The sequence below is a fragment of the Perognathus longimembris genome, chromosome 15 (assembly GCF_023159225.1).
Source record: "Perognathus longimembris pacificus isolate PPM17 chromosome 15, ASM2315922v1, whole genome shotgun sequence".
In the NCBI taxonomy this organism is placed as follows: Eukaryota; Metazoa; Chordata; class Mammalia; order Rodentia; family Heteromyidae; genus Perognathus; species Perognathus longimembris.
Window position 1 is genome coordinate 47,668,672 of NC_063175.1, and position 24,734 is coordinate 47,693,405.

A 24,734-nucleotide genomic window follows, 5' to 3' on the forward strand; every position below is an offset into this window, starting at 1 on the left:
ACTGTCTGGTGTCCATTACTGTCTTGTCCCCGGTCACCGAGGGTTGCAACAAATAAATATGTTTATGGCTGTGTTGTTAGTAGTAGGAGGTGTCGGTGCATGTGTTGGTTTGACAACCTATTTCTGTGATATTTATCTCTAATGTCTGCCTTCCTAACATCATGAATTCAATATATTCAAATTTTTTTCTCTGGCACAAGGAAGAACAGATGAGGCAGTGGAGTGCACTGAAGGTAGTACTTATAATCCTTTGGTTTGAAACTGAGTCTTCTGCATGCTGGTTACTCTGGGGATTGGTGTAGTGCTCTAGCCTATTGAGTGCTGTGATGGAAAAAATACTAGCTCTAGGAAATTACTTGGATTCCTCCTTTTCGTAGTTTTATACCTCAGACACTATGAAACTGACACATAACTAACATAATGTTCAGTTGTTTTCTCTTGCATATAAGAACAAAGCTCCTCATAGCATACTTTTATTAATGAACTCTTATGATTTTATATTTTGAGTCATGGTCTTACTATGTAGTCTGGGCTTGTCTGAAACTGTCTTTCCAAGTGCTGAGATTACAGACATGTGCCATTATTTTCCGACTATTTACAATTAATGTTAATGATAGCCTCATATGTTAAAAATTAGCTATATTGTCATGAGTATTTGTTTAGATCATTTTATCCCTTAGCCATGATAAGATGTTCCTCAAATTCAAATGCAATTTCTATTAAAGTTTCAGAACAGATTTATTGTCCAACACAGGTTTTATCAAATAGTAAATTATTCTAGAAATAAATTAATTTACCACATCATCTCCACTATTTAAAGAATACTGAAAATCTATTTCAACATAAAATTCTATTTTGTTCTAAGTTACTACAGTACTGTACTTAAATTGTAATGAGTAAATATTAAAACTTGAATTATCTTAGCATAAATTTAGGTTTATGGATAGCAAAGTATTTTTTCAATTGCCGCCTCTTCAGACTATTACATAATCTTGTTTCCTACTTGAATAAAGTAAGAAAATAATGTTAAATCTTATGTCTCCTGGCTTTCCTGTCATTTGGATCTCTATAGTATCATTTTAAAAATACTAATTACTGTTTTTATCCTATACATAACTGTGAGCAAGAATCCTCTTACATAAAGGAGATCTAATCCCTAATCTGTTAACCCTGAATGAAGGAATAAATCCTACTCAAACTTCTCTCCCTTTCCTGCTCCTTTTTGCCTAATTGCATGGTTTTGTTGTTGTTGTTGTTGTTGTTTGGTATCGTAACATTAGAGACATCTGAGAATATAAATGAGCACCACTGTTTGGCTCTTGATGCATGTGATCATCACCTTCCCATGTTGCTTGTATGCCTGCATGATTTACCACATAATCTTTTCCAGTGGCAATGATAATTTTCAAATAACTATTCAGAACACCCAGTCTGGGAAAGTAGCTCAGTGGTAGAGCACTTGTCTAGTATTCATAAGGTACTGGGTTCAATCCCCAGGGCCTCTAGGAAAACACACAAAAAAAAATTACCTATGAAAGTTGCTCTAAAAACTTTAGATGGAATAAGTAGATTCAGCATTTTTCTTTTAAAACATCTACAAAAGCTGAGACTTTTTACAGTCGATGAATTGATACATATTAACAACATGACATTTTCACTGTATATTTCATTAAAGCTTCTTGGTTAGGAGAAGAGATAGAGTTGGTTAACTGAAATCTGGGATAGCTGTGGCAGTGAAATTGACATATATAACTCAGATTGAATTCAGATGTTAAGCAGTCATTGGTAGAGGCAGGGGGACCCCAAGACAAACACAGAACATGACAAAAGCACCTAACTGTATTACAACTGTATGAAACATACTCACTAAAGAAAGATAAGAAAAAATAACAGCCAGGTACTGGTAGCTCACACCTATAATCCTAGCTACTCAGGAGGCTGTAATCTGGTGGTCATGGTTTGAAGCCAGCCCAGGAAGGAAAGTCCTCAAGATTCTTATCTCTAATCAATCACCACCACCACCCCCCAAAAAAAAAATCAAGGACAGTGCCCAGGCCCTGAGTTCAAGCCCCAAAACAGGTACCCCCCCAAAAAAAATCAGTCTTACAGACATGACAATAAGATTGCACATACCCTGTGCACTGGTGAATACTGCTTTTAGATGATTTTACGTGCTGTATGAATATCATTTCTAGCCAGGCCCTGATGACTCATATCTGTAGTCCTGGCTACTCAGGAGGCTGAAATCTGAGGATTGTGGTTCAAAGCAATGTGGGCAGGAAAGTTCATGAGAGTCTTATCTCCAATAAACTACTCCAAAAAAGCCAGAAGTGGTGCTCAAATGGCAGAGTACCCAGGCCCTGAGTCCAAGCCATAGGATTGGCCAAAAAAAAAAAAAATATATATATATATATATATATATAAAATTTCTCCATAACACCTTAGAAACACTGCAACACTTGCAATTTGTTGTGTTAGTTTTTACCTTCTTTCAATGTGTAAAGAAAAAACAACAACAGGTGAGGACTGTAATGTTAAGGATGTTTAATTGCATTAGCCCACATCAGACCTTGAGAAACCATTTGTCTAACCATTAGAAAAATCTCAAGGGACAGTCTCCAAAACATCTGGCCATTTACTCCTCAAAACTGTCAAAAATGAGAAATAATTGAGCCCCTGTCATACTCAAGAGGAGCCTAAGGAGACACAGTAAATGTGTATGGTGTCCTAGATGGAGTCCTGAGACAAAACTGAAACATGAATCCTTCACTAATTTGTGGCAGTATAACATGTTCATAATGGGAAAACTAAGTCAGGCAAAAAAAACAGTTCATGAGACTCCCATCTCATCAGAAAAAGCTTGGCATAGTAGTGGTGGGCACCCGTTATTCTAGCCACAGCAGAAAGCCTAAGTGGGACTACAGTCAAGGATGGCCCAAGGAAAATTGAGACTGTCTCTAAAATAGCCAGAGCTAAAGAGCAAGCAGTATGGCTGAAGAAGTAGAGCACCTGCCTAGCAAATGCAAAGCCCTGAGTTCAACCCCTTACTACCACAAAATAAAACACTTAAGTTTGGGGTATACAAGAACCTTCTATATTATTCCTCAGTAGTGCTGTGAATTTTCTGCTTTTCTAAAATTAAGATTCTTTAAAAATTATTAAATATTAATTTCAAGAAGCCATAGACTTACCTCTTGACTATGTTACTAGCCCTGTAATTGGCCAAAATATCTCAAACTTCCAAAAACTACGAATGAGTCTGCGTAGCTTGTGTGTGTGAGAGAGAGAGAGAGAGAGAGAGAGAGAGAGAGAGACTAGGGCTTGAACTCAGTGTCTGGGTGACATCCCTGAGCTTTTTTGCCAGGGTTAGCACTCTGCCACTTGAGCTACCGCTACACATCTCACCTTTTTGGTACTTGATTGGAGATAAGTTTCTCAGACTTTGCTGCCCAGGCTGGCTTCAAACCACAATCCTCAGATCTCAGCCTCCTGAGTAAGCTAGGAATACAAGTTTGAGCCCCCCCCCCCATGACCTTGGCTTATTTAGCTTTTTGTTATTTAATGAAAACAGCAATAGCTTAGAAGTCCTAAGTGATGTCCACAACAGTATCCTTTGCTATTTTTTCCTATTTGCATGCCTTCTTCATTTGATTTGGAAAGTTTTAAACTGATAAAACCTAACACGACTCAAAAAACAGCTTTGTCATTACTCTTATTACTTGTGCTAAATAAGCATTTAGATTATTTCAAATTAATCTCTTTTATTTTATTTTGTTTTAGATGAATTAAATAATTTTGGACATCCTGGTGAGTAAGACAAAATGTTCTAGTTTTAGACTAGTAAATTGAATACAACCAAGACACTAGACAGTCTTTAGTAAAGCTAGCAACTTGTTTTTCTTTGTTGAAATCATATAATTTAGGGTTGAAATTACCACTTCTTGCAGTTCAGTTTCATACAGATAAGATGCAATAATGTTCTTGATTATAAAACCATAAGGGTAGGAAAATATTTGGCAAAACAAAAAAATCAAAGTGCATTATGCCTTATATCAAAAAGGAAGTTAACGGGGGAAATGTATGATCCTTAATTTGCATGATAGGAAGCATATTTCAGAGAGTGAGGAGTCACGTTTTTGAGCTTGTCAGACCCTAGCCCTTGGTCTCTGTGGTTTACACGTAGAACATCTCTTGAATAGCTAGGTAAGTGCCTGCACCTGTATTAGTGAGGCTAGTGAGTGACCACTATGCAGACAAGCTGGTCAGTGACCTTTAAGAGACTGACAGTTGCAGGAATATGCAGAACTCATTGTCCAACCTTAATCACAGATTGCTGAACAAGCTATGCCAAAGGGAAAGTTTTTAACTAGGATAAAAGGCATACCAATAGTGAGAACTACAAAAAAAATCTTGATAAAGGTTATGGACATTCTGAAGGGCAATGATGGAACCTGTGAATAGATTTGAATAAAATTATAGAGAAATACATTAGGAAGGCAATTAGGCCATTTTATATAGAGAGAAAGCCCTAGTATTTCTTATTATTTCAGTGTATAGCTGGTTTGCCTGTCTACCTGCCTGCCTGCCTTTCTTCCTTCCTTCCTTCTCCTTCTTCCTCCTCCTCTTCCTGCCATATTCTCTCTCTCTTTCCTTCCTTCCTTCCTTCCTCTCTCTTTCTTTCTGTGTGTGCTGTTAGAGATTGATCCCAGCACTTCACACATGCTAGGCAAGTATTCTACCACTGAACCACACACTCAACCCAGAATCGTGTGTTTAGTTCCATATTTCATTAATAAACATCTATTATTGTATATGCAGTTTGGGCTGTGCTGGTTATAATAAGCAAATTAGACAAAGAAAGACACGATCACCAGTGTGTCACTGTCCTTACTATAATGTGCTAAAATTCATGCAGAGCCTCAGTAAGACTTTTTTGAGAACCACCCTAGCAATTGTTTCTCTTTGTCTGGATTTAATTCCTTTTCCTATATTGTCTGTTGTTTCTTTGCAGAACATTGTGAAATTCATAAAAAATGTTTTGCATACACCTGTCATTAAGCTTCTAAATTTTTCCTGGCCCTTTCTTTCCTTCCTGCCCCAGAATTTATCTGTCAGGAAAGCTTGGAATAGACGCCCATAGCATTTCTATTACTAACTGCGTGAACAGATTTACCCTCCCACAGTAGTGGGCACACACACGGATTGAACCACATCTTGCTCTGCATCTCTAACCTGGTGATGCCCATGGCTGAGCAGGACTTGATTCTCTGTAGAGGAATAGCGAAACTGTAGCAGCTGGAATGAGACTCCTTCAGTGAGAGCCCAGAGTTGCTATTCGTTTTACAGCTTCAGGAAAGTGGCCTAACCTCTCTCTGCTTCGGTTGCACATCTTCGTGTAGAGTGAGGTATGACATCTGCATACAAAGCATGCACAACAACGGCAGCCAAGGTGCAGGTGTTCACGAAGACTGCTGCTCCTTGTTACTGTTCCTCCCATTGCTCTTCTCAGATTATCTTTGCTACGAGCTCTGTCAGTCAGTTGCCAAAGAAATTCTTCTGCCTTGACTCCAGTTCTATCCATGGTGCATATGTTTTGATTAAAAATCTGAATACCTTATAAATAAATGTAAGTAATCCATTAGCAACTATATTCTGTATTTTTTTCCTTTTAAATTATTTTTTCAAATTGACATAGGGTATTCATATTTACTTAGAGTAAGGTAATTGAATCTTCAAATACTTCTCTAATTATTTTGAAAAGTGCAGTTATTGTAGACTACAGTTGCTCTCTTGTGCTATGTAACATGACAGTATTTGCCCTCTTCTGTATTTAGGTACCCATTACCAAACCTTTCTATTTCCCCTGCCTTCCAGCCACTAGTGACCTCTTCATTGACGTATTTTAATGCTGCTGCTGCTATTTTCATTCATTGCTTTCCGTATAGCTTGAGTTCTAAAAATATCAGTATCTTGAATGGTAACATCTGTTTTTGCTTTTTTATCTTTATAGATAATAAAGAACAAACAACTGACCAGCCTTTAGGTGAGTAGAGTTTAATGTGCATGATGAAATATAAATGTTGAACTATTGTTGATGAACATGAAGGGATTTAAGATGTGTTAATTGGTTTTTATAACTATTTTATCATGGAGTCCAAATTTCTATTGTTGGGGGCTGGGAATATGGCCTAGTGGTAAAGTGCTTGTCTCGTATACATGAAGCCCTGAGTTCGATTCCTCAGCACCACATATATAGAAAAAGCCGCAAGTGGTGCTGTGGCTCAAGTGGCAGAGTGCTAGCCTTGAGCAAAAAAGAAGCCAGGGACAGTGCTCAGGCCCTGAGTTCAAGCCCCAGGACTGGCACAATAAACAAAACCAAACAAATTTCTATTGTTGGTACTTGGAGAAGACGTATAAAAGAAGCTTTATAAAATTACAGATTCTGTTTCTGGGGTCTTCAGATTCTGTGGAGTAATTTCTGTGTTTCTGGCAACATGCAAACAAAAAAGTGTGTGCACGTGTCATGATTTGCAGAGAGAAAGAGGTGATGATTAACTCTCCATGGAGTAGAGCTTAGGAGAGCTCTGCAGAAGTTGCAGGAAGATGGGGTTTGTGTGGAAAGAAGAGGATTTAGGATGTAGTTAAAGAATACCTTGGAAGAGGAAAAGAAAATACAAGAAGATATTCAGGAGATGATGCCATGAAAGTTGAGCTGACATTCAAAGAGGGTGGCTGGAACATATCTCAAGACCCTAGGTTCAGTCTCTAGTACCACAAGTAAGTGAATGAATAAGAAAATAGATAAGAAAAATAGTTAAAGCTGAAGAGTCAACATTTCCGTCCTGGGACGTTAGGTGAAAGGATGTCTAATATTTGTCCTCTGGATTAAAGTACTGAAGAAATGGTTGATGACTTAGTGAAATTTTGAAAGTACCTACCTAATATGAGTCAGGTACTTAGTTATACTGTGGAATCAAATGTGGATATAGTGGATAAAGAATGACCAAAAGTGAATAGGTGATGACAATACAAATTAGTTTGTTGGGGGAAAAAAAAGGTAGTGACCCGAGATTAACTACATGGAACATACAATTCAGATTTCTTTGGAAAGTGAGAAGATATGAAAACGTTTACATTAGAGTAGCAGAATGTCCTAAGGCTGTGCAGATTAAAGATTAGAGCACTCCATTAAAGAGAAGGCAACTTATGGACCCAGTTCCTAGAGAGGATGTCAGGGGTTCATGGACAACTAAAGAGAGAAATGGCTTTAATCAGGATGTTGAACTTTTTTTTTAGGCTAGAAGTGAAGATAGTGAACATGTTGAAAGATGTCTTAAGAAGTTGACATTTTCAATTGATGGTTTTCCTTTTTAGGTAATTCTCTAAAAAGATTGAAGAAAAGAGGAGTGTAGGCTGGATGTAGAACTGGTAAAGTAGCAGAGGTTTAGTTGCTTAGGAAAATAAAAGCTGCCATCTACAAGGGAAAGAGTATTGACAGAGTCAAACTACAGCTTGTATAACTTATGAATTCACAGTAGTACAGAGCAATTATGTGAATGCTCTGTAGAAGAAACCAGCAACTGAAAAGGCAAACGGAGGAACTGGTCCCTCCGTTCACATCTACATGCCAGGCCCTGTGGCAGTCAGCTTTATAAAGAGCACATCCAGAGGGAACAAGAGAGTTGGGATTTGAAGGAATGAGCCAAGACTACATAGGGAAAGAAAGTCTTGAAAAGAATAGTGAATAGGGTGAAATAAGGAATCGGGAGATTAAAAGAGATTACTAACTTGGAGGACAAAGAGCCACAGTGGAAATGTATTACTTGAGATTTCACAGTTGCTGAAGTTTAAGTGATGGCCAGGTCCAGGATTTGATCCTAGAATTGAGCAACCATGAAACTGAAGGCACTTGATGCTGAAAGAGACAAGGAACCATGAATTACTACCTTCAAAAAAATCTACTAGATTACCAGTGCCTATAATTAGCTACTGAGGAGGCTGAGATCTGAGGATCTCAGTTCAAAGCCAGCCCAGGCAGAAAAGTCTGTGAGATTCTATCTTCAGTTAACCAGCAGAATGCTCACAGCAAGAGAACCAAGCAAGAGCAATAAGGCCCTGGTTTCACGCCTCAGTAAAGGTACCAGAAGGAATAAATATCTTTTATAGCTGGGCTCATGCCTATAATCCTAGCTTCTCGTGAGGTGGGGATTAAGAGGCTCAGGGTTCAAGGGCAAAGAGCTTGTGAGATGCCATTTTAACCAGTAGCTAAAGCACAGTGTAGTTCATGCCTCTCAGCCCAGCAACTCAAGCAGAAGGATGAGAGGCAGTTGAGGACGATCATTATATCATGCCGGCCCGGTCAAGGTTCATAAGACTCTCACCTCAACCAAAAAGACCGGGCATAGTGGTGTGTGCCTGTCATCCCAGCTATGGCAAGAAGCATAAAGTGGGATTGTGGTCCAGGCCAGCTTAGTGGGACAAGACCCTATCTGAAAATAACGAGCAAGCTTGAACACCCGAGTTCAAAGCCCAGGACTGCCAAAATTAAAAAGAAAAACAAAAAAATACCTTCAGTCATAGTGTCTTTTGGTGGTGGTGGTGGTGGTGGTATGTGTGTGTGTGTGTCATGGGGCTTGAACTCAGAGCCTGGGTGCGGTCCCTAAGCTCTTTTGCTCAGAGCTAGTGCTCTACCACTTAGAGCCACATCTCCATGTCCAAAATTCTAATGGTTAATTGGAAATACAGTATTACAGACTTTCCTGGCTGGCTGGCTTTGAACTGCAGTCCTTACATCTCAGCCTCCTGACTAGGTAGGATTATAGGCGTGAGCCATCAGTGCCCAACATAGTGTAAATTTTAATGTATTCCAGCTCCATTATCTTTCACCCAGATCTCTAAATATCCCTTGTTAAAAACACTTAATAAAGTATTCTGACTGGATGCTGGCAACTTGCTACTCAGGAAGCTGAGATCTTAAGATTGTGGTTTGAAGTCAGCCCCAGCAGGAAAATCCATGAGACTCTATATCCAATTAACCACCAAACAAGCAGGAAATGGAATGGTGGCTCAAATGATAGAACACTAACTTTGCACCACAAAACTCAGGAACAGAACCTAGACCCTGAATTCAAGCCCTAGGACCGCCTCCCCCCCCGCCCCGCCCCAACACAAATAGTATTCTGAGCAAAATAAAGCTATTTTCTGTAGTGAGAAGCCATGTATTATGTAAGTATACACATGACAGGGTCACAGAAGACTTTAGTAGTAATACTAATGACTTTGTTTTTAATATATTTAGATGTAATACTAATAAACTAAGTGTTCTACTTAATAAAATGTATAATTTGCCCCTTAGATGCATATATTTCCTTTTTTTTTTTTTTTTTTTGCCAGTCCTGGGCCTTGGACTCAGGGCCTGAGCACTGTCCTTGGCTTCTTTTTGCTCAAGGCTAGCACTCTGCCACGTGAGCCACAGCGCCACTGGCCATTTTCTATATGTGTGGTGCTAGGGTATTGAACCCAAGGCTTCATGTATAGGAGGCAAGCACTCTTGCCACTAGGCCATATTCCCAGCCCATTTCCTTCATTTTTATAGATGAAAACTTAAAGCTGTATTTAATTAAAAAAAAAAAAAAAAACTTCGTCAGGATTACATAATCAGTAGCTGAACTGAGATTGGTGCCCCAGATATCAATAGATGCAGTACATAATGCATGCCATATAATAGAAATCATTATATCATTTAATCACGGGGATACACTTTGATACGTTACACTTTAATATGTTATTAGACCATATAGATCAATTACTCAGTGTAGCCCCATGCTATCAAGAAATAAATAAACGTTAACATCAGGCTGTGGCTGGTATCACACAGCATGCCGTAGTAGAAATCTTTTGTCTAGGAAAGTCAGGGAAGGCAAAGTCCAGGTAGGATGTTTAAAGTTAAATTAGACGTCCCAGTTCCAGAAAGTGTTTCTGAGGCAGAGGAGAGAAGGCATAAGTGGTGTGAGTAGAGTACAGTATTGCTGGAAGGTGGAGTCCTAAGGTGCTGTTGTCCAGACGGAGCCTGGGCAGGTGGGAGCGAGGCCGTGCCAGCTGGCAGCTCGAGCATGAGGCCGTGGCTGTCATGGGGGCAGGTTTTCTGGGAGCTGCTATGCTCAGACCAGTCTTCTCCTGAGTCCCTGCTGTGTCTAACCCTGCTGGTCCTCTGCCCCCATTGTTGAATGTGTACATGAACACACAGTATGATGGAAGAATGTGTGTACTGAATCGAGAAGCTCCCATTTTACCTTCTACTTGCTGTGTGACCTACGTTGTAATAGATAGGTAACGGAGAAGACCACTTCCCTTTCTTGCCAGGGTGCCAACATGACTGGACACTTCCTGCCCCCACCAGCAGCCCCAGTGAGCACTGAAGCATGACAGCAGGCCGATCTGGACCCCAGCTCTGAGTACTACAAAGATTCCCATACTGTACCGCCTTCCCTTGACACCTTCCACAAGCCTCTGCTGTAGTGTCTAAATGGTGAGAGAGACCATGGGAAGAAAAAATGAAATTTAAGAAAAATGAAAAAAAAAAGAGAAAGATTTTTAAATAAAAGAAAAAAAACTAGAGAAGAAAAGCAAGAATAAGAAAAAACACAAAGAGAAGCCAGAAAACCTGACATCAGCCATGCGCCAGTGGCTCACATCTGTATTCATAGCTACTGAGAAGGCTCAGATCTGAGGATTGTGGTTCGAAGCCAGCACAGGCAGAAAGTCCCCGTGAGACTCCTATTCCCAGTTAACCACCAGAAAACTGGAAGTGTCCTTGTGGCTCAAAGGTAGTCCCTTGAGCAAAGGAGCTCAGGGACAGCGTTTTAATGCACAATGACTGACACCCCTCCCTCCCCCTCCAAAAAAAGTGCATCAGTTGAAAAAGAAAACACCCTGTCAGGAGCCAGAGGTGCCTCCTTTTGATGTTCCAAGTCTCAGATCTATTTTTGGAATTTATGCCTGGTACAGTATAGAGAACCATGATGTGAGATGTTCCCACTGTCAGACATCTTTGATGAATGTGTAGAATGTATAGAGAAATCCAACATAAAGTGTGAAGGAATCAAAAAGGTGAATGAACTGGAAGCGGACTAGGACCAAGAGTCTCTGAACTCGGAAGACTATAAGCCTAACACTGGAGCCAGTTTGCTGGAGCAGTATTTGTAAGACCTTCCAGAAAATTTGCTTCCCACAGAGCGTATTCCCCCATTTGAGGAGTCTTGTGGGAGAACCACAGCGATCTCAAGAATTCCAGCATTTGCTCAAGGAGCTCCTAGAGCATACCTTCTTAGCCCTGGAGCCACCTTTTGACTCCCTAGCTTGTTGTACAAATGGAGTGTGTTATCACCAAGGAAGTGGGAATAGAAATGAGTGCACAGATCATCTCCATAGTGCCCAGCCCTCCCATCCAGATCAGCAGTCGTGTTGTATATGTGCTTTTCACACCCACAAAGAGCTCTTGGGAAATGCAGTACTAAAGCAAGTGAAGAGACATCTGCACTGGTCCACACTGCCAGAGACCCGGGATGGTGTTAGGGAGAGCAAAAGACAGCAGATTCTTGTGGATTGTTTACATTGAGACCTGTAGAGTGGGATAAATGATTTATCTAAAGAAAACCATGGGGAGTACAAATCATCTTGACAAACCTCAAGAGGAAACAGAGGACGCTAAAAGACAAGTGCGAAACCAAGATCACAAAAGAGATAGCCAGTCTTTCAGAAGAAGACATCCCAAAAGAAGAAATGAATGAAAATGAGAAGTATTCCCTTGATCCAGGAGGAGAAACTTGGTCAGCCGGAGGAGCGCCTGCCACAGCAGTTTCTGCCCTGGCAGATTGCCTCACCCAAAGGAGAGGTGGAACGCGTCAGGGCTGAGATTGCTGGGATGCAGAGTGAGAGCTAGGGCACGAAGGCACTGCAGATCATTCTGCATAAAGCACAGGCATAGGATGAAGAGCTAGGAAGTAAGAACAAGTGGAGTGTGAGGCCATCGTGGAGTTGCAAGCTCAGGTTGCTCCAGATGCAGGGAGGAGGAGTGGGGAGGGGGAGGAAGAGGAGGAGGAGGAAGAGGAAGAGGAAGAGGCGGAGGCGACGGCACAGGAAGACAAGGAGCCTGCCAGCCTGTAGTAACATCTTTGAAGCAGCCAGATAGGCAAGGACCAGGCAAAGCTCTCACCCAGTAAAGACTGTGGTATGTCCATCCCTGCAGCCTGGGGTAGCTGCGGAACCTTCCAGACTGCTAGGCCTGTGTGCTGTCAAAGCAGCTTGCCAGCTCCACATTCTCTAAAGACTCTCCTCAGAGACTCTTCCATATATCTGATTTTTCATCAAGCTCAGAGTCTGGAGGCTTGTAGGGGATACATTTTCCAGATTATTTGAAAATTAATTTTCTTGATTAACATAACTTTTAACCCTGAAAAATATCAATTTAAAAATATATATGTTTTATTATCTTGTGATTGCTGGGTTGGCTGGTTTCTACCAATGGCTCTTCTGCTCCCCCGCTCATCTCTCTTGGGGTCTCTCAGGTGGTTGCAGTCAGTGTGTGGCCGGGACTATAACGTCCAGCTTGGCTTTACTCATACCTGGTACCTTGGTGGGTTGGTGGGAGAGTCAGCTCTCACTCAGCCCCTACTCCTTGACTAGACTGCTGCTTTCTTAACATGGTGCCTGGACTTCTTAGTGCTTAGACCCAGCACTGGCAATATCATACCACATTATTTTGGTTAGGAAAAAAATCACAGTGTGGGGCTGGGAATATGGCCTAATGGCAAGAGTGCTTGCCTCGTATACATGAAGCCCTAGGTTCAATTCCCCGGCACCACATATATAGAAAACGGCCAGAAGTGGCGCTGTGGCTCAAGTGGCAGAGTGCTAGCCTTGAGCAAAAAAGAAGCCAGGGTCAGTGCTCAGGCCCTGAGTTCAAGGCCCAGGACTGGCAAAAAAAAAAAAATCACAGCGTATCCCTATTCAGGGTTGGGAGTAACTACACGGGGGGCCATTGGCTACTCAGCAGCTAAGCATGGACTACAATGACTGGCTCTATATGACTGAGGAACTGGATCTAATCTTATTAGGAGAGTCATTAAATGATTCAATGCATCAGAATAACAAAGACTACATCTTCAGCCAATTAGATCTGATACTAATAGTGTGTATATGTGTGTATGTGTGCATGTGTATGTGTACATGCCAATCCTAGTGCTTCAATCCATTGCCTGGGTGCTATCCCTGAGCTTTTGTGCTCAAGACTGGTGCTCTACCACTTCGACCATAGCTCTACTTTTGGCTTGTGGGGGGTAGTTTATTAAAAATAAGAGTCTCACGGGCTTTGAACCACAATCCTCAGATCTCAGCCTCCTGAGTAGCTACTGGCACTTGGCTAATACTCGGTTTTTATGGATAGCCAAAGATTGGCAACTTTTTTTATATAACTTTTTTTATACTATAGTAACAGGAAAGGCTCTCATTGTGATAATTCCTCACATGCATGCAGTATACAGTATGTACCAGGTCCCTTTCCAGGTGCTTGGAAATATGAACTCCTTTTGGACATGTGACACAATTATTAGACAGTGATATAACACAGAATCAGTTTTGAAAAATATACTGCATTAATCTGTGGAAGTTAACTAGGATCCTGTAGTTTCTCTCTTTCTGAAGTTGTTTCATTATTCTTTTGCATAAGCAACTGGCATCCTTATTTCCTCTTTGGGGGGAGGGGGACAGGGAGGCGTGCTGGAATCAAACCCAGGACCCTCACCTGCTAAAGCAGAGGCTCTGCCACTAAGCAGCACCCACAGCTTCACGTTTCTATCTTCCAATAAATGGTTTGTGTTCAAGAACTTGTGGGTGGCTTTTACAGTAAATGTTTATATAGAAAATCCCTTATTTATCACCTGAAAACCATCATAAATTGCTTATTTAGTATGCTGTCTTGAAGTTTCCTTTGTTTCCCTCTCTATATCTCCCCCTCTTTATCTCCTCAAATACAGATTTTACTTTCGTTTCCTCTGTACTCTCTCTAATATCTCTTTCTTTTTCTACAACTAATTTCCTAGAATAGGTCTTTGTCATCTATGTCAGCCGCAGCCTCTACTTTTCTGTGTTCTAAATCCATCCCTGATCTCCTGCTACCCAGGAACTGCTTCACCACTAGATTGGACAAGGTAAGATTTATTTAACTACCATCTTTCTTATCATTAAGAAAGTACTCCAAGACAGCTTAGGAACTAGCCCTCAACAATTATTGCTAGATACCCATGGCACACACCTGTAATCTTAGCTATTCAGGAGGCCGAGATCTGAAGATGGAGATTTGAAGCCAACTCAGGCAGAAAAGTCTGCAAGACTTAAGTCTCCAAAATACCCAGCAAAAAGCTGCACTGCTGTCATAGCCCAAGAGTAGAGTACCAGCTGAGCAGACAAGCCAAGCAAGTGCAAGGCCCTGAGTTCAAAGCCCCCAAAACATATCGTTGAGGAAAAGTTTTATAAGAGTATGGGCAGCTGATACATACATTTACCACACATGTTACTAGACCCTTGCGTTCTGTAAAGTTGCTGTTCTTTCCTAACTAGAGTCATGCAACACTATGGGGGCATAGAATTTGAGAGATGTGTTATTAGACCACGACATCAAGTACACAGTGCAGCACAGTGCTGTTTTTTTTTAATGTAGTAAGCACAATGGATGAGGCTGCTGTTGGCATACCATAGAGGATTGTACAGTAAATTTATAAGTAGAGGGGCTGGGAATGTCGCTTGGCAGTAGAGTGCTTGCCTAGCATGCAGGAAGCAGTGGGTTGGATTCTTCAGCACCACATAAACAGAAAAAGCCGGAAGTGGCACAGTGGCTCAAGTGGTAGAGTGCTAGCCTGGAGCAAAAAGAAGCCAGAGACAGTGCTCAGGCCCTGAGTTCAAGGCCCAGGACTGGCAAAAAAAAATAATTTTAAGTAGAAAGAGTATATGTATTGTAAAAATATTTTAAATAAAGGACAATGAAAAGTATGATGTAGCAGATCTGTTGCCCAGTAGCAGTATGCTGCTATGTGCTGTATGTAATGTAATTGAGTGCACTGTAGTTTTATACCTGTGGCCGTGTAGTAGGTTTCTTCAAACCCCTTGGCCCTACCCCAGACCATCAGAAGTGCAGGGCAGAAGCCTCTTAAGCTTAGGTAAGTTGCATCCAGCTTTCAGGTATGTTGAGGACAGGCCACAAAACCAAGCTGGCTAGTACCTTTTTTTTTGGCCAGTCCTGGGGCTTGGACTCAGGGCCTGAGCACTGTCCCTGGCTTCTTTTTGCTCAAGTAGCACTCTGCCACTTGAGCCACAGCGCCACTTCTGGCCGTTTTCTGTATATGTGGTGCTGGGGAATTGAACCCAGGACCTCATGTATACGAGGCAAGCACTCTTGCCACTAGGCCATATCCCCAGCCCCAGGCTGGGGATATGTACAGATCTTTGGCCCACCTCCCAAAAACTTATTTCCTATCAGAACCCACTGTTTTTTGAGGAAAATCTCCCTGCACTGTTGAGAATATGAACTGTTCCATGACACTCAACAAAGTCATCACATACCCCACACAGAGCCTCCTCCCAAACAGGAAATGTTTGGGTTTTTTTTGGTTTGGGCTTTTTTTGAGAAACAACTACTACAGAAATGAAGTGTGTAATCCTTGTGAAGTTCCTGCTGTTCTCTTCTCAGGTCTTCCCCTTACCTGTGCTTACTTGAGCTTGCTCACATGACTTCTTCCTTCCCCTCTCTCCCTCTGCAAAAGAAAACCAGATGTTATGGAAATTCAATTCTAAACATTCCTTATGTAAGTTGGTTCTAAAAATCTAGTTGAGTATTACACTATTTTGCTGTAGCTCAATAAAATTATGGTTATTACCATTGTGCTTCTCATATCATTAATAAGTACTTTTGCCTAGTTTTCAAAGGTCTCCAATTTTAATTACAGTTGTTCAGTTTTCTTGCCTGTATGTTCCTCTCGGTGTATTGGTCTTCCATATATAGTGATAATTCTGCAATGACATTTAATAGAAGCCAGGCACTGGTGGGTCACGCCTGTAGTCCTAGCTACTCAGGAGGCTGAGATCTGAGGATTGTGGTTCAAAGCCAACTTAGTCCGTGAGACCACCAGTTAACCGCCAGAAAACCAGAAGTGGCACTGTGACTCAAGTGGTAGAGTACTAACCTTGAGCAAAAGAGCTCAGAGACAGCGCCTAGGACCTGAGTTCAAGCCCCACCACCACCAACAACAAAATGAAACATAAAATGTTAAAGTAATTCAGTCTTAAATTACTATTGTGATATCATTTCTACAAGTTTAGTCTTATGTCCTCCATTAAACACTCCCCGTTGTTTTTTTTACAGCCAAAGACAAGGTTGCTCTGTTGATAGGAAATATGAATTACTGGGAGCACCCGAAGCTTAAAGCTCCTCTCGTGGACGTGTATGAGCTGACCAACTTACTGAGGCAGCTAGACTTCAAAGTGGTTTCACTGTTGGACCTCACTGAATATGAGATGTGTAATGCTGTGGATGAATTCCTGCTGCTTTTAGACAAAGGAGTATATGGTGAGATATTTCTAATCTTTGTTCTCATAATTACGTACCACTCTCGTCACCTAAGCTAGGTTAAGAGTTGAAAAATCCGAGCAAAATAAGGCAAATACATTGTCAAACTGAATTTTTTTCTTATTAAAAAAAGGTAAGTTTTATCTTAATTTTATGTAAATAACTAATTCTCTTAGTGTCTTCTTGTTTGTTTCGTCAAAATGTTCTGTTTTGAATTCTTACCTGTCATTTGTAATTTTCCTTTTTATTTTGACTATGAAAAGTATTTGATGAGGGGCTGGGGATATGGCCTAGTGGCAAGAGCGCTTGCCTCGTATACATGAAGCCCTGGGTTCGATTCCCCAGCACCACATATACAGAAAATGGCCAGAAGTGGCGCTGTGGCTCAAGTGGCAGAGTGCTAGCCTTGAGCAAAAAGAAGCCAGGGACAGTGCTCAGGCCCTGAGTCCAAGGCCCAGGACTGGCCAAAAAAAAAAAGAAAAAAAGAAAAGAAAAGTATTTGATGAACAAATTGTAAAGTGCAACCTAGTACCAGTGGCTCGCACCTATAATCCTAGCTATTCAGGAGGCTGAGATCTGAGGATCAGAGTTCAAAGCCAACCCACCCAGGAAAGCCTGTGAGACTCCTTATCTCCAATTAACTACATAAAAAGCCAGACGTGAGGGGCTGGGAACGTGGCTTAGTGGTAGAGTGCTTGCCTTGCATGCATGAAGCACTGGGTTCGATTCCTCAGTACCACATAAGCAGAAAAAGCCGGAAGTGGTGCTGTGGCTCTAGTAGTACAATGCTAGCCTTGAGCAAAAAGAAACTCAGGGACAGTGCTCAGGCCCTGAGTTCAAGCCCCAGGACTGGCACAAAACATAATAGCAAATACACACTTACATATGAAAAATAGGCTATTTAATTTTTAATATAAAAAATTAATTTTTAATGTAAAAGTTCAGTATTATGTACATTTTGGCCTTTTTCTAAATATTTGATGCTATTTTCTATTTTTTTAGTGAAAACTAGAATTTAATAGGGAAATCTTAATGAGTCATATGAAAGCATTCTTTTTGTCTTTCCCGGTGCTAGGAACTAAATTCACCCTTCCACATGATAGACAAGTTCTCTACCACTGAGCTATATGCTCGATTCTTTCCATTTATAAATTTTTTAAATTTATACATCTGTGACTCAAGATGCATTTCCACAGAAGTTGCAATAGTCAACTTTAAATGGTTTTTTTTTTCCCATTCTTTGGCTTAAATATGTTAAGAACACTGCATATCAGGTAAAGAATTTTAAGAGATAGAATATGCTTGTAGTAGTAAGTAATACAGCTTCAAATATGGGCAGGCCAAATGAGTTGGGCTCACTGGAGCTGTATTTCACAGGATGCGCTTACCAACACCTTGTGCAATAATATTTGGCTGCCAGGAAAATGACATTGCCAGGCTGTGCTTACGCCTGCAAGTGATAAACAAAAGGTGTCAAGTTGGCTTGTTGTTGTTGGCCATGAGGCTTGAGCTCTGGGCCTGGGAGCTGCCCCTGAGCCTTTTCACTCAAGGTTAGCGCTCTACCACTTTGAGCCACAGTGCCACTTTTAGTTTCCTGGTGGTTAATTGGAGATAAGAGTCTCACAGACTTTCCTGCCTGGGCTGGCTTTGAACCATGATCCTCAGATCTCAGGGTCCTGAGTAGCTGGGATGACAGGTGTGAGCCACCCGTGCCTGGCCATTTTGGTTTCATGTTATCTTACTTGGATAATTCAGAAGTTCGCTTTTTCTTAATTTATCTTTTTTAAAAATAATTTTGGTGGGAGCCTCACACTTTGTAGGCAAGTACTCTAACTGTGTCCTGCTGCCAGCCCTTTTCTGACTGCTTATTTTTTTGAAATAAGTTCATCTCCCCAGGGAGCCCACGTGGCTCTGGTGATCTGCCTGTTTCAGGCTTCCTGTCACCACTGGAGTGACAGGTGTGTGCCACCACACATTTGTTTTCTGCCTGGGCTGGCCTAGAACTGTTACCCTCTTCATCCCAGTCTCACATGTTGCTGGGATGTCAGGCACAATGCCACTGTGCTAAGCTTGTTCCATTGAGGTACAGTTTTTTTAAAGTTTTCTGCCCAAGCTGGCCTGGAACCCTGAGTCCTTCAGTCTGCCTCTGCACAGCTTAGAAACCTAGCACACGCCACTACCATAGTTAGCTAATAGTTCAAAAGGGGTCTCGAATATATGGCTAGGTTGGCATAGAAGTTCAGTCCTCTGGATCTCAGCCTCCCAAGTAACTTAAGACTACAGGCTTGAAGTAGAACGTGTGTGTGTGTGTGTGTGTGTGTGTGTGTGTGTGTGTGTGTGTGTGTGTGTTGGTCCTAGGACTTGAACTCAAAGCCTGGGTACTGTCCCTGAGCTTCGTTCAGTGCTAGCACTCTACCACTTGAGTCACAGCTTCACTTTGGCTTTTTTCCCCCAGGCTTCTCAGCCTCCTGAGTAGCTAGGATTGCAAGGGTGAACCACTGGCACCCAACTTAAAAGAAAAATTTTAAAAGAACAAAAATCATTCTTTTGCTGTTGTTGTATAAGGGATGAGGAAAAGACTCAAAATCTTATATGGATGAATTTCCTTTCCAATGAGTTGTTGTAACACATGAAGGTAATATAACTTTTTTGTGAGCACTGTGGAATATTGACTAATGGGAATATCCACCCACATTTCTTACAGACTAATAAAAAAATGTATTATATCATAGACCTTCTCAGCAACATGCTTATGTTTTCATTCCAGTATCTTGTGGATTGTTTGAGTATATTCATATTATATAAATTATCTCAGATCTTAGGGCACCTGCATGACTTAAGCAGGAAAAGACTTCCAAAACTTCACTGGAAGCAATGAGCTATAAAAAAGAAACACACACACACACACACACACACACACACACACACACACACGTATGATTGCTCATGCTTCTGGGGAGGTAGAGATCAGAGAATCATAATTTGGAAAGAAGAGTTAGTAAAACCCCCATCACAACAAACACGGTGGGCATTGTGCTCACATATGTAATCCCAGCTACACAGGGAGATGCAAATGGAAGGTAGCAGTCTGAGGTTAACTCCAAGCAAAAATCACAAGACCCTATTAGAAAAATAGCTAAAGCAAAAAAAAGGGATAGGGGCATAGCTCGAGTGGTAGAGTTCCTGTCTAGCAAGAGAAAAACCTTGAGTTCACACCCTACAGTGGCCAGTGACTCATGCCTGTAATCCTAGCTACTTGGGAGGTGGAGATTTGAAGATCACAGTTCAAATCCAGCCTGGATAGAAAGTCCCCATGAGACCCTTTTATCTCCATTTAACCACTCAAAAACCAGAAGTAGAGAGCACTAGCCTTGAGCAAAAGAGCTCAGGGACAGAGCCCAGACACTGAGTTCAAACCCCACAACCAACCCCCCCCCCAAAAAAAACCCTGTAGTGCCCCCCCAAAATACATATTGATGAATTTAAATATTAAAAAAGTGAGGGAATTGTATGGATATCTATGTACTTGATCATTTTCATCTCTTACTAATGTCATCTTTGTTTTTTTACCCCTTTATCTGGCTGTTTAAATAAAATACTTTAACTGCAACTGCTAAACTAAATGGAGAAATAGATGCCTGAAATGCTTTCCTGCGTTGTGCAGTCTGTCATTGGCAGTTGACTTTATCATCACAGAACTGACAACGTGGGCAGAAAATTCACACAAATGGAAGAGAGATTTTTTAATGCATTTTTATTGTTACTGTAAAGGTGATATACAGATGAGGATACAATTATATATGTCAGATAAAGAGTACATTTTTTTTTCTCAAGGCTAGCACTCTGCCACTTGAGCCACAGTGTCACTTCTGGCCTTTTTTTTCTATATATATGTGGTGCTGAGGATTCAAACCTTGGGCTTCATGTATACGAGGTGAACACTCTTGCCACTAGGCCATATTCCCAGCCCTACATTTCTTTTTGAACAAGGTCACATCACCCCTTCCCTCGCTCTCTTAGTTTTTCCCTCCTGTTCCCACCCATAAGTTGTTATCTAGTTCATTAAATTATACAGGTCTCTAGGCCTTCACACACAATGATACCACAGGAGGATATTTTTAGGAACACACAGGGATTTTTTTTTTGGGGGGGGGGTCTGATCCTGGGGCTTGAACTCAGGACCTGGGCACTGTCCCTGAGCTTCTTTTGCTCAAGGCACTTTACCACTTGAATCACAGTGCCACTTTTGGCTTTTTCTGCTTATGTAGTACTGAGGAATTGAACCCAGGGCTTCCTGCATGCTGGGCAACCACTCTAGCACTAAGCCACATTCCCAGCCCAAGATTTGTTTTAATTGTTGTTATTTTGTTTTGTTGAGACTGGGCCTATATAGCCCAGACTGACATTAAACAGGATCCTCCTGCCTCAGCCTCCCAAGTTCTAGGATTGTAAATGTGTCTCACATCTAGCTGAGAATTTTCCATGTCTTCTCTATTTTCAGAAATAAACAGCTATGACAAACTAGATTCTTAAATCATGTTACCAAGAAATAAAATTCCCAAAAACTCGAATTTTCAGAATTATATTTTAACTAAATAAGTCCCTTGACATTTCTACACAAAGCAGTTTTTGTCTTCTTCTATGTTTAAATATTTTAATGAATTAGCAGTACTAGAGATAGAATATTAGAATGGCATATACCTGACAGTGGGATTACTGATGCATTTAGTAATTCTGTGTTAAGTCTTTCCAAGTTCTTATGTCATATTTCCTCCAGAAGTGACTGAGTGTCCAGTTTTTCCTCCATCTTTACTAATACTTGTTATTGTCCCTCTTTTTTATTATAGTTATTCTGGTTAAGTGTGAAATGGTATCTTACTGTGCGTTTGCTTTGCTAGTGGGGAATTTTATTGAGCATCTTGAATTATGTTACCTTGGTCATCTGTTAAATATTTACTAGGCTCCTTCCCTGTGCCAAGAATGCATGGATATAAATTAGACTGTTTCTACCTTGAAGGAGACAAAATTGCATTTCATAGTATACCATTAATTATATATATATAGCTCTTATGAAATTGATTCTATTTAAGACAGCATCTTGTTACTGTTTTAAAATACAGAATTTAAGTGAAGCATGTTGCCAGAATAACTTAAAATGCAAATTAACATTGACTGTAATTGGCTATTTTTTAAATGTGCCTGTATCGGACTGAAGAAAATAAGTCACTTGTCAACTGTGCTATGTATATATTCAGAGCATATAAAGAGTTAACACTTCTCTCCCTTCTCCTCTCCTTCTCTACCCATCTTGCCTTCTTTTTCCCTCCCACCCCCAGGGTTATTATATTATGCAGGACATGGTTATGAAAATTTTGGGAACAGTTTTATGGTCCCCGTTGATGCTCCAAATCCATATAGGTCTGAAAATTGTCTGTGTGTTCAAAGTATATTGAAATTAATGCAAGAAAAAGAAACTGGACTCAATGTATTCTTGCTGGATATGTGTAGGAAAAGGTAAAATATCTAATCTTCATTAAGTAATTTTGGGGTGTAAAGGAACTGACGAACCTAAGGCAGGCCTGTGAGAGACTGTGAGCCATACAAGTTTACGAATTTCTGATTGTACATTGAAACCGAAGGTAGATGAGGACAATATATTTTTGCTATGGATGGTTAGTTATTTTAACTCTTTGCCTCTTTGGTATGGAAGAAAATGAAGAACTTGAACACAAGAAGTCAGCTCTCTAGAATGCTGCTGCTTGGCTCTTCCAGCCTCTGCCTCTATCTCTTCAACAAGTAACAAAACTACAGCCATAGAGTTAGGTCATGGCCTGCTCTTGCAAAGGCTGAAGGTGGCTGGAGTAGATGTTTGAAGTCTTAGATCCCACTTGTCTGCCTTTGCATCCCCAAGGAACAAAACCAATGACTATTCCTCACCATTTTACTAATTTTTTGATTACTCGGCTTTTACTCATCAAAATCCAATGCCAAAATTCAAACATAACTTCAGTTTTAAAGCTAACAAGCCAGATGTGTTGGTCATGCCGGTATATCAGCATTGGCAGGAAGATCCTAAGTTTGAGGCCAGCTTGGGCTCCATGGTAAGAGCTATCTCAAAAAAGAAAAGAAGGGCTGGGAGTATGGCCTAGTGGCAAGAGTGCTTGCCTCCTACACATGAAGCTCTCAGTTCGATTCCCCAGCACCACATATATGGAAAACGGCCAGAGGGGGCACTGTGGCTCAAGTGTCAGAGTGCTAGCCTTGAGCAAGAAGAGGCTAGGGACAGGGCTCAGGCTGAGTCCAAGGCCCAGGACTGGCCAAAAAAAGAAAAAAGAAAAGAAAACAATGATTACAAAAGATAGGACTCCTTGCTACTACTGTAGTAGCATTGTAGGAGTCCTGGATTCTTTTTGGTAGATGTGGTACTGACTGGATGAAAAGAACTTTGCTTCTGTAATTTTAAATTATGTATACTAACGTAGTATTGTATTTTCTATTATTTTGTGGAAGAATTCTGTTCTAACCTGTTTTATTGTATCTATCCTTTTTATCAAATAGAAATGACTATGATGATACCATCCCAATCTTGGATGCACTAAAAGTCACTGCCAATATTGTGTTTGGATATGCCACGTAAGGAAACTTGGTTGAGATTCCTGTTATTCATTTATGTCTTCTTGTTGTAGATTAGACACCTTTGAGATATCCACAGACATCTAGACATACATTTGCCTTCTTTGTGTTCTTTGTAAAAAACTTGTAAATAATTGACGTTAGCACTCCATTCTTGGTAGCTTATTTACTAAGCACCAAAGCATTTACTTCCTGCCTGAAGTTAACTAGTTTGAGTGCCATTCAAATGGAAGTGTTTATGAACGTCCTACTGGCAAGTGTTTGCTTCTTTAAAAATGCCTTTTTTAGCTGGGCACACCTGTTCAGGTGGCTCACACCTGTAATCCTAACAACTCAGGAGACTGAGATCTGTGAGGATCATGGTTCAAAGCCAGCCTGGTCAGAAAAATCCATGAGACTCTTACCTCCAATAAGTTACAAAAAAAAAAAAAACAAACAACCCTGAAACAGAGCTGTGAGTCAAGGGGTAGAGCGCTAGACTTGAGCAAAAGAAGCTCAGGACAGTACTCAGGCCCTGGGTTCAAGCCCCAGGATGGAGGGAAATTTTTCCCTCTTTAAAAAAAAAGTGTATTTTTATTGAATATTGACAAATTATACATAGATATATTTAGGAGGTGCAAAGTGATGAGATGAAATGAGTGAATCAAGCTAATTAATATGTTCATCATCTTAGATACTAATTTATTCCTCTGTCTAAGAAGCATTTTGCCCTTCAGCTAGCATCTCCCCTCTTCCCCTACTTCATGCCTCCACTAACCACTATTCTGCCTTTGCTCCTATGTGTTCAACATTTTAGCTTCACTTGGAAGTAAAAAGATAGGATATTTGTGTATCTGTATCCAACTGATTTCACTTCTTTCTCTTGATATTTTTAAGGTGTCAAGGAGCAGAGGCTTTTGAAATCCAGCATTCTGGATTGGCAAATGGAATCTTCATGAAATTTCTAAAAGATAGACTATTAGAAGATAAGAAAATTACTGTGTTACTGGATGAAGTTGCAGAAGGTAAATTTAAAAAATATTTTATATATATTAAAATATATATATACATATATATATATATATATCACTAGGAAGAAAATAAAGGGGATATAAACCAAATCAGGGTTCTCTGCTTAGTGATGGTTTTATTCTTACTGGTACTAGGAATTTGAAATTAGTAACTTGGGGGGTGGGAAGCAGTACTGCATTTTAACTCAGAGCTTTGCCCTTGCTTGGCAGGGTCTTTACTGCTTTAGCCATACCTGTAGCCTTTTTTTTTTCTTTTTCTTTGGTTATTTTTGAGATAGGGTTTTGATTTAAGCCCAGGACAATGTTTTTCTCAGACTGAAACATCTGGAGTTCGTGTTAACTTTCCTCTAAGCTTTCATTGGGAGAGGGAGAAGAAAGGATTCTACTGCTTTATAAGTATATGTACATGACTCTTGGATTATGTCAAGTATTCTCAAACTGAGATTTTAAAACATAAACATAGCCAGGCACTG

The 24,734-nt window shown here is 40.6% G+C and overlaps 1 protein-coding gene across 4 annotated transcripts in view; it reads left to right on the forward strand.

Annotated features, from left to right (window-relative positions):
- Malt1 (MALT1 paracaspase) overlaps positions 1 to 24,734 on the forward strand; it is a 51,941-nt gene that overhangs the window by 19,072 nt on the left and 8,135 nt on the right. For 2 of the 4 annotated variants that reach the window (XM_048363227.1, XM_048363230.1), the window contains exons 7-13: positions 201 to 233; positions 3,781 to 3,807; positions 6,011 to 6,043; positions 16,415 to 16,618; positions 21,955 to 22,132; positions 23,177 to 23,251; positions 24,128 to 24,255. In XM_048363227.1, the coding sequence (XP_048219184.1) occupies positions 201 to 233; positions 3,781 to 3,807; positions 6,011 to 6,043; positions 16,415 to 16,618; positions 21,955 to 22,132; positions 23,177 to 23,251; positions 24,128 to 24,255 (678 nt within the window). The remainder of the gene's footprint in view (positions 1 to 200; positions 234 to 3,780; positions 3,808 to 6,010; positions 6,044 to 16,414; positions 16,619 to 21,954; positions 22,133 to 23,176; positions 23,252 to 24,127; positions 24,256 to 24,734) is intronic. The other 2 variants (XM_048363228.1, XM_048363229.1) reach the window with 2 other exon arrangements.